Source organism: Lactuca sativa, chromosome 4 (genome assembly GCF_002870075.4).
Source record: "Lactuca sativa cultivar Salinas chromosome 4, Lsat_Salinas_v11, whole genome shotgun sequence".
Lineage (NCBI taxonomy): Eukaryota > Viridiplantae > Streptophyta > Magnoliopsida > Asterales > Asteraceae > Lactuca > Lactuca sativa.
Genome location: NC_056626.2, coordinates 392785367 through 392795770, shown reverse-complemented (window position 1 = coordinate 392795770; position 10404 = coordinate 392785367). Strand labels below are relative to the sequence as shown.

At 33.5% G+C, this 10404-nt stretch overlaps 1 protein-coding gene across 1 annotated transcript; it reads left to right on the top strand.

The window, feature by feature from the left end:
* Positions 1 to 3810: 3810 nt before the first annotated feature.
* Positions 3811 to 7530, top strand: LOC111918973 (uncharacterized). The gene has a single exon (XM_042901520.1). It carries the CDS (start codon positions 4596 to 4598, stop codon positions 7311 to 7313), a length of 2718 nt encoding a protein of 905 aa, XP_042757454.1. The 5' UTR covers positions 3811 to 4595; the 3' UTR covers positions 7314 to 7530.
* The last annotated feature ends 2874 nt before the right edge of the window (positions 7531 to 10404 follow it).

The following is a 10404-nucleotide window of genomic DNA, read 5'->3' as shown; positions in this document are numbered from 1 at the left end:
TTTGTCTGTCTATAGACTGTTATATGTGCACATGTTTGTTTGGCGGTTGAGGCTTATCTTGTTGTGTGAAAGCCAATAGACTTGGGCATTCCAACATGTTGGTTGTGGTCCATGAGTATTCCTTCCCGAGGATGATTGGACTCATAGTATGTGGGCATTCCAACCTGTTGGTTGTGGGCCTGGGGTATTCCATCCTGAGGATGATTGGACCCATAGTATGTTGGCATTCCAACCGGTTGGTTGAGGGCTTGGGGTATTCCAACCTAATGGTTGACTAGACCTATAGTATGTTGTTTGTTATTGTATGTGTATTATTGTGTGTATGGGTATTTTAGGGGTAATTCACTAAACTTTCAGGCTTACAATTTCAGTTTATTGTTTGAGGTTCAGCGGATGGCCGTGGGAAGGCGAAGGCGTGACTGTACACTTCCTCGGTTAATGATTATGATTTCTGGGAACTCTGATGTATAAACTATTTTGAAAACAAATAGTAATAATTGAAGGGTTTTAAATGATTTAAAAAGTTTTAAATTGGCTCAAATTTTATGGGTGTTACAAATACCTTCAAAACTCCATTAATTATATAATCAATCAAGTCTCGAAAAATCTAAAAACCAACCCATCATATATAATGCACATAAGGATGCTCACATAATTTTCCAATCAAATAGAATATGTTTTCCATTAAAATATGTTCTAAAAAATTCCATATAATGCAAAAACATATATGAATACCACATATCCATATAGTATTAAAAAAATTAAAACATTTCAAACATATTGATAGTGGGACATATATATATTATGGGTATGTACACACCTTATCTTATAGAAGCTACTAATCCAACTAAAAATGGTTGAGTGTTCAACATCAACCTATATAAGTATATACACTTGTCATTTAAGTTCTATATTGAGCTCTTGGTAATCCCATGCAACTTAACATATTATCAACTATTTATGTTAGTTACCTTTCAAGAATAAAAAATGGAATTGGCTTGGGGTCAAACAGATAAGTCGAGCTCAAGTGATCAGAAGTTGTATATTTTTTAACAAAAAGCTACATGGATTGGGATAAAATACACTTGGCTTAGGGAAAATCCGCATGGCTTGGAGGAAAATCCATTTAGCTTAGGGTTTTCAGTTTATACCTGATATGACCTTTTTAAACTATATATTTTTTGTTATTATCTTAATATATTTGATTAAAATGTTATGTTTTAAGATACATGATACCTAATATGCTTTGAAATGTTCATTTACAGTTAAAATCAGACTTGGGATGCAAAAGGAAGCAAACTGGGCTAAAAGGGGAGAAAAACAACAAAAGCACGAAAACTAGCTAAAGACGTGCCACACCGTTTAAAAGACGTGTCGCCCCCTTAAGCAAAACAAAAAGTTTTGGATTTCCTTCATGTGCAAGTTTACGTGTTCGTGTGCGATAAGGAACCCAATCACCACGTCATGGTAAGACCTTTACCACATAGCGGCGTCGCAAATTTATAAATATAAGAGTTTTGTAGTTGTAATTCGGATGCCAACTTACAACAACTTGGGGAGCAAGTTATTTGACGATTCCAGACGTTTTTAAGAGTTGACTCTTGTATAAGATTAGTTTCCAACATTTCGACTTGAGTTGTCACCAAACAAAGAAATAGTTACTTATTCTATATTCATACTCTAATTACATTTTAATCTAAAAATTAAAAATTAAAAAGTAAAAAAGAAAACTCCTCAATCTCCCTAGCCATATTTATATATTCTCAGACAATCCATGATAAATATTAAATGAACATATTTGCTTAATATTTGTTGAGGGGTTTAAATAGCACATTTTGTGTGTATTAATTCGGGACTACCCCATGGTATTTTAGTCATTCTCACTTATGCAACCGTCGTGTGTGTAAGACCTTCCAAAAGCTAAATTTTCTTAATTTGGTAACAACACAAATGTCATAAAACATAAAAAATAAAGTACAATTTTATTAGCAAATTCGAATATTTCATTTCTCAACAAAAAAAAGTGACGGATAAATGTCATTTTCATAGATGTCATCTACGAAAATGACACTTCTTAAGATTTTTTTTAGAGAAATTGCAAATTTAGTTTTTTTTTTGCTAATTACTTTGTAGATAATAGCCAAGCAAACCTAAAGTTACAAAAATAACCACTAAAATTGCAGATGGATTAAGCTCATCTGCGATTTGACCTTCCTATTTATAAATGTACAAACTGCTAAAGCATGGTTGTGCATCAGAGACTTGTACGTTCGCAGATGGATTAGTCTATCTGCTACCACCTGTGATTTTGCCTTTTTCATGGTATAAATACCTAAAAAAATTTGGAACACTTATTTTTCTTGATTTTTGTTAGGGAAGACTCTCTCTGAGGGAGTTATGAATGATTTTAATTTTTGAAGTTATTATTATTATTATGTATGAAAATAAACTGTATCATCCTATATTTAAAATTAATTTTTCTACTCAAATGCTTGAATTTATAAATCAAACATTTAGTTAGATACATATCGCATGCAACTACATAGGACCAACACACGATCCCCATGTTTTCGGGAGAGTACATATAATCGTTTGTAGCTCCCTGAGAGAGAGTTTTGTCTAACAAAAATCAAGAAAAATGAATGTTCCAAATTTTTTTTGGTATTTATACCCTGAAAAAGGGAAAATCGCAAGTGGTAGTAGATTGATTAATCCATCTGCGAATGTACAAGTCCTTAATGCACAATCATGTTTTAGCAGCTTGCACATTCGCATATATGAAGGTCAAATCGCAGATGAGCTTAATCCATCTACGATTTTAGAGGCTATTTTTGTAACTTTGAGTTTTTTTTGGCTATTATCTGTAAAGTAATTAACAAAAAAACTAAATTTGCAATTTTCTCTCTCTCTCTCTTTTTTTTAACTAAAAAGTCATTGTCACAGATGACATCTACGAAAATGACATTGTTTGACAAAAATTTGACTGATAAATGCTACTTTCGTGGATGTCATATGTGAAATGGTTTTTTTTAGTTAAATTTTTTGCTAAATATAGTCTCATATGATATTTACGAAAATTATTTGTTTCTCAACAAAAAAAATTAAGCTTAAATTAACAAAAACATGATAACCAACTTCAAATACCTGAAAACGTGATCTTTGAAATAAGCATAACATTGAGAGAATTTTTATTATTCAAATGAAGGATTTTAGATGATTTGATAATTTTTATTAAATCTTCAAAAGTGAATGATGTAATTAGACATGTTTTTTTTTCACGAAATTTTTATCTAAAATTACTATACATAAATAATTGGTGTAAAGTTATAAACCCTATATAATTGTTGTTTATACATGAAGTCCAAAAAAAAAAATCTTATTATCATTAAGTATCTTAGATATTTGATACTAAATAATTGCATATTTAGTTTGAAATTATATTGAATTTTTATTTGAGTTATTGTTCTATAAATTCTATTTTTCCTTTGTAAAAGTCTTTGACTAAAGAAAATTCGAAGTCAAAGTACAAAGCTTAAAAAAGCATAATGTTTGCTAGTTTCATAATCACAATAGACTTTTATCAACAAAAACTTCTTAACCCCATTTGTATTTCCATAAGTATAATTGACTTTTGCATCCAACACTTTTAATAACTATTATTATTAAAACTAAAAAGTGTTTATTGAATTTTAAATTATTATAAATGAAAGTGGAAGGTTAAAATGAATTAAAAAAATAAATAAATAAGAGAGTCAGTAGGGTGTTGGTTATAATAAGCCAAGAGTCATACCACTTGGTGGACCTCATGATATTTTTTTCAAGATAAAAACCAGGAAAAAAAGAAAAATAAGAAAAGTGTTTTTGAAGTTCGCATTGTGGAGTTAATAGCTACAGCACCAGAAAGAGTCAATGGCACACACACAAATACACACAGTAGTAGGTCATCGTCAACATCAAAATCAATCATAGAGAGGTATGTTTTGAAGTAAATGAGCAATTGATCTGGTCGGTTTTGCTTTAATTCAGTCTCTCATCTTGTTAAAATTGGGGGTTTTTTGAGGATATCTTGATTCTGAAATTAGGGTTTTTTCTTCCCCCTTTGACCCGTCTTCTTCCTTCGTTCTGGATCTAGGGTTTTGATTTCACCTTTATGTTCTGCGTCTAGGGCTTGGAATTTTCTTGAATCTTGATTCGAGGAGGGTCCTTTTTTCTGGGTTTTATAAAATCCGTTGTGGGGTTTTTTTTGGCTTTATTATCTCGTCTTTCCTGTTCTTCGTGATATTTCTGTAGACAGCTGCATTGACCTTTCTATTGTTGAGATTTTTTTTTCTTTTCTTGTTTTTCTCAAATTTCAACTTTGTTCTTCTCTGACATTTCATCTTTGATTTGTGTTCTTCATTTGGAATCGGGGCTTGATTTGTGTTGACCGAATTAGGGTTTTTAAGATAAATTATTCGATTTCGAATGTTGGAAAGTTGATTCCCTTTTGCTTTTATTCGGAAGTGGAATTAGGGTTTGGCTTTATGTGTAAATAAGCCAACTTTCCTTTTTGAAAACTCAGATTGATTAGCTTATGAGCTCATAAACCTGCTTTGATGCATCTTTCACTATGGAAACCAATTTCTCACTGTGCCTCATTGATCTTGGACAAGAAAAGCAAAAAGAAAAATGGTTCCTCCGATCACAATTCCTCAGATGAAAACAAGAAAAACCCATCTGTTCTTCGAAGATTACAAGAACACAAACTCAGAGAAGCTTTAGAAGAAGCTTCCGAAGATGGATCCCTTATTAAATCCCAAGATATTGACTCCGAATCTGCAGTCAACAACAACAACAATCAAGATGACAACGGCCTCGGAAGATCTCGATCTCTCGCAAGACTCGAAACCCAAAAGGAATTCCTCCGAGCAACTTCCCTCGCCGCCGATCGAACATTTGAAACCGATGATTCCATCCCCGATCTCCATCAATCGTTCAACAAGTTCCTCACCATGTACCCAAAATACCAATCTTCAGAAAAAATCGATCATTTAAGGTCAGATGATTACTCCCATCTCTCAGAATCCATCTCAAAAGTCTGCCTCGATTACTGTGGATTCGGTTTATTCTCTTTTCTTCAAACGGTTCATTACTGGGAATCCTCAACATTCAGTTTATCAGAAATCACCGCCAATTTAAGCAACCACGCCCTGTACGGCGGCGCTGAAAAAGGAACAGTCGAACACGATATCAAAACCAGAATCATGGATTACTTAAACATCCCAGAAAGCGAATACGGACTTGTGTTCACAGTAAGTCGAGGCTCTGCTTTCAAACTTCTCGCTGAATCTTACCCTTTTCACACAAACAAAAAGCTTCTCACCATGTTCGATCACGAAAGCCAATCTGTTAACTGGATGGCTCAAAGCGCAAAAGAGAAAGGCGCAAAAGTTCAAAGCGCGTGGTTCAAATGGCCGACTCTTAAACTCTGTTCCACCGATTTACGTAAACAAATCTCCAACAAAAAGAAGAAAAAAAAAGATTCAGCTGTCGGATTGTTTGTTTTTCCAGTCCAATCAAGAGTCACCGGAGCAAAATATTCATATCAATGGATGGCATTAGCTCAACAAAACAACTGGCACGTGTTACTAGATGCCGGAGCTTTAGGCCCAAAAGACATGGATTCCCTCGGCTTATCTCTATTCCGACCCGATTTCATCATCACTTCTTTTTACCGGGTTTTCGGGTTCGACCCGACTGGATTCGGATGCCTTCTCATTAAAAAATCCGTAATCCGAAGCCTCCAAAATCAATCGGGTCACGCCGGATCCGGAATAGTCAAAATCAGCCCGGTTTTTCCTTTGTATTTGAGTGATTCCGTCGATGGGATTCCGGGGTTGGCCGGAACCGGAATCGAAGACGACGACATCGGAAACGGCGATTCCGTTTCCGAAACCCGACCCGGCCCGCAATTACCCGCTTTTTCCGGGGCTTACACATCGGCCCAAGTTCGTGAAGTGTTTGACACGGAAATCGAGGCGGATAACATCTCGGATCGAGATGGAGCGAGCACGATTTTCGAAGAAGGCGAAAGTTTTTCGGTTGGTGAAGTAATGAAAAGCCCGGTTTTTAGTGAAGATGAATCATCGGATAATTCGTTATGGATCGATTTGGGTCAAAGCCCGATTGGATCTGATTACGGTGGTGGCCCGGTCAACAAAGTCAAAGGGTCAACGTCTCCGGTCCCACCGTTTTGGTTCACGGGTCGAAACAAAAACAAGAATTTATCGTCTCCTAAACCGACTTCAAAGATTGCGAATAGTCCAGAAGTGAATCACGGGCTTCAAGAATCGCGAATGTTATCGTTTGATGCGGCTGTAATGTCGGTTTCTCAAGAACTTGATCGGATTAAAGAAGATCCTTTAGAAATCGAAGCAAAAAACACGCCAAATTTTCATGAAATTGAAGAGGAAGAGATGGAAACGAGCAAATGGGATAACGGGTCGAGTTCAAAAATGACGAAAGAGAGCGCGATTCGAAGGGAAACGGAAGGGGAATTCCGGTTGTTGGGAAGGCGGGAAGGGAATCGGTTTTCCGGTTCCCGTCTTTTCGGGGTGGACGAGAGCGGGACCGATTCCGGAAGTAAAGGGAGACGGGTTTCGTTTACGATTGAAGAAGAGGGCAAAAACGTCTTTTTACCAGGGAACGGTGAAGACGATGATGAGTATATTACGGATGGTGATTACGGGTCCGGAATGGAATCGAGTAGACGTGAGCCCGAGATTTCATGTAAGCATCTCGACCATGTCAACATGTTGGGCCTCAATAAAACAACTCTTCGGTTACGGTTTTTGGTCAATTGGCTTGTGACTTCACTTCTTCAATTACGGATTCCGGGCCCACACGGGTCGGATAGTGTCCCATTGGTTTGTATATACGGGCCGAAAATTAAATATGAAAGGGGTGCTTCGGTGGCATTTAATGTAAGGGACAGAAAAAAGGGGTTAATTGACCCGGAAATTGTTCAGAAATTGGGGGAGGTGAATGGGATTTCTCTTGGAGTTGGGATTCTTAGTCATATAAGGGTATTGGAGCGTGGGGGGCAAAATGGGGATTTGACACTTTGTAAACCGATGGAGAATGGAAATGGAGGAGGAGGGCAAAATGGGAAAAGTGGGTTTATTAGGGTTGAAGTGGTGACGGCATCTTTGGGGTTTTTGACGAATTTTAGCGATGTTTATAAATTATGGGCTTTTGTTGCCAAGTTTTTGAATCCGGATTTTGATAAAGATGGAGGGCTATCGACTGTTGTGGAAGATGAAGATGAAGAATAAAAAAAAAAAAAAGAGGTTGTTTTTTCTCATTATTCTTCTTTTGGGATGTAATTTGTTCATTCTTATGGTTTTCATTTGCTTTTGTGGTTTTTGATTTCGATCTTGTTGGGGTTAAATGTTAATGTTATCGTAGAGTTTTTATTTATATCGGTTTAAACTTTATGATAAGGTTAAAATTGTAAAATCCAATGGACGAAAATGCCCTTCTCTTTCGTAACTTTTGACATATTGTTACATGGTTTTTGATTTCGATGGATGCCATTTATTTTTTGAGTGTAAAATGAAGAAGGATTTGGGTAGTGTGGGATTTGAAAGCAATTTGATGTGGAAGTTGTACAATTACTATTATATATTTAGAAGCTTTAATAATATAAGAGGATTGTGGACCATGGCGTGTTTGCCATATAAACGATAGTGCTATGAGCATTCATGATTGGTGTACTATTCTCCCACTCATATAAACAACTATTAGATGGTCTACATAATCAAAAATTGATACTTTTTGGTTTAAAGAATTTTGGAAGCTAGTTTTCTGATAAATTTGTTTTTTTTTTTCTAATCTAATGTTAGGTTATGTTTTTTAGGATGGTTAAAAAGTCAGTTGTTAGCTAATAGAAATTAAAAGTTGGTAAAAACTAATATATATATATATATATATATATATATATATATATATATATATATATATATATATATAAGTTTTCTAAAAAATGTAAAATGACATATATGGTATGTAGAAGGCTAGATAAAAAATAAGCTAGATAAGCTAGCTAATAAAAAATCCTGTAAAAACTAATGTAGGAGTTGTCCTCGCAGCTTCAAGAGCTGCTGGGGAAGGAATTTATACGGCCGAGCAATATTTATATACGAAAACCTGCTATCACAGGTAAAAGGTTGTCTAACTTATCATATTTATACACGAAAACCCTTAAGTTTACACTTTTACCTGGAAAAATACTTAAGGGTTTTCTTACGAATTTAATATAATGGTAACCTGGAAAACCTGTTATCACCGGTAAAAGGGTAAAACCGAACATTTTTTTGGAAAATGTTAGGGTAAAAACGGACATAAAATTCAACTTTGGGCAAAACCGACAAAACCCCGAAAACTTAAGGATTTTTATGACATTAGCCCATTAAATATCAATTCTCCAATTAATCATGTGTAAGTCGAAATTTTTTAATCTCGTGTCGTATTACAATATTATCATGAAGTCCTCGCTTCTAATTGTATGATTCTTAAATTTTATCATAACTTTTGTTTAGTTAATGTAATTTATTACATATTCATATAAAACCGAAATATTTTTCTAATAAAGTTTATTATTAAAAATGTTCCTGTCCAAATATTTAAATTGACACAAATAACGTACAAAAAGAATCAATTTTGTTTTTTTAAGTGTAAGAATGATTGTATATAATGATTAGTTGTTTATGTACTTAGTGAATTTGAATAATATTTGGAAGATAATAATAAAACGAACAAAATAATATTTTTATACATGGTTGAATGTTTGTTTAAAATATGTTAATATGTATATCATTGACCAATTATAGTTTGATTAAATAAAATTTTATTTTTGCAACCTTACAAGGTCATCATTTTCAATTTTTTCTTAACAAAATTATTACAAGGAATATTTTTGCAACCTACACTTGTAAAAGGTCATCATTTTTCCGTTTTACTTAACAAAATTATTATAAGGAAAAGATGGATGAATATTATAAAAAGTATGATAAAAATGATGAATAATTAACTATGTTCTTTTAGTAAATGGTATATCCAAAAGAGTTTAAAAGAAAATCATAAGATCGATGAGAAACACTTTTTAAAAATTGATTTATAAATGTTTTCATATAAGATTATAAGTTATTGTAACTTGAAGAACCAAAATAAATACAAGAAAGGCGAGTAGTTCTACATTTACATTTATAATAATGTGTCTCTTTCGACTTCTTGCATGCTTCTTAATTCTTGATCTTTAAACAAATTAAATATCAAAACAAATTAAATATCAAAACAACTTCTAGAAGATTGATCTTGTGACTCAAATCCATTGCTTTCATGTCATGAAAAATGATGTTTAGAGTATTTTTGATGAAATAACATTTAAATGGAGTTAGATTGGGACAACGACTATAATAGATAGTAGAGTCAAGAGTGAGTCATTAAATAGAATAAGATTGGTACAATGATTAAATTAGATAGTATTTCACGCTTTATTTATTCAAAAAATTCAAGAATTTTTGTATTAAGTTTTTATACTACATAGAAAACGTAATGTAGATTTTTAATTCTACGTCATAAATTAATAAATCTGCTTTTATACCACCACTGCTACCACCTACCACCACCCACTTACGATTGATACTGCCGCCACCACTACCTACCACCGTTTCCGCCACTATTACCACGTACCGTAACCATCAATACCACCAACCACTGCCACCACCACCCACCACCTACCACCGCTATCGTCATCGGCATTTCCACCGTCAACCACTTATCGTCACCGCTAACCAATCAGAATTAAGCAAAACATTTAAAAAGGACAATGCTGTCATTTTACACAGATTGTAATTATGTTTCCTACTAACCAATAAGAATCGGATATTAATTCAAATTTCATTTCCTACCAACAAAACAAACAAACAGTATACTAAATTGGATTCAAATTTCTAAAAGATTCTTTTTCCAATTTCAATTTCAATTCCTTCATAAACATTCTACAAACCAAATAACACCTAAATGTTATATAAATCAATCTAAATTTTACCTTATCAATCTTGGTTTCTTCTAATCCCAATAAAAACTATATCAAACAACCCTTATTATTAATAGTTGAATTTTCATTTGAAATAACAAAAACTCATCCAAATACCAAGCACTATACCTTCTTGTATTTTTAAAAATTACACTTCAATTAAAATCATTATTTTCATAAAAGAAATGTCACTAAAAATTACATAAATGAAAAAAACAATAAACAATTTAGCTAGGTAATAAATTTACAAAGAAAATAGCTTTTTTTTTTTTGTATTTCCCTACTTTATGTTGTTGAGAATAAATAATTCACAAACAAATAAATAA

Excerpts from the sequence above, each read along its gene's own strand:
- LOC111918973 (XM_042901520.1), top strand. The coding sequence starts at position 4,596 with ATGCATCTTTCACTATGGAAACCAATTTCTCACTGTGCCTCATTGATC.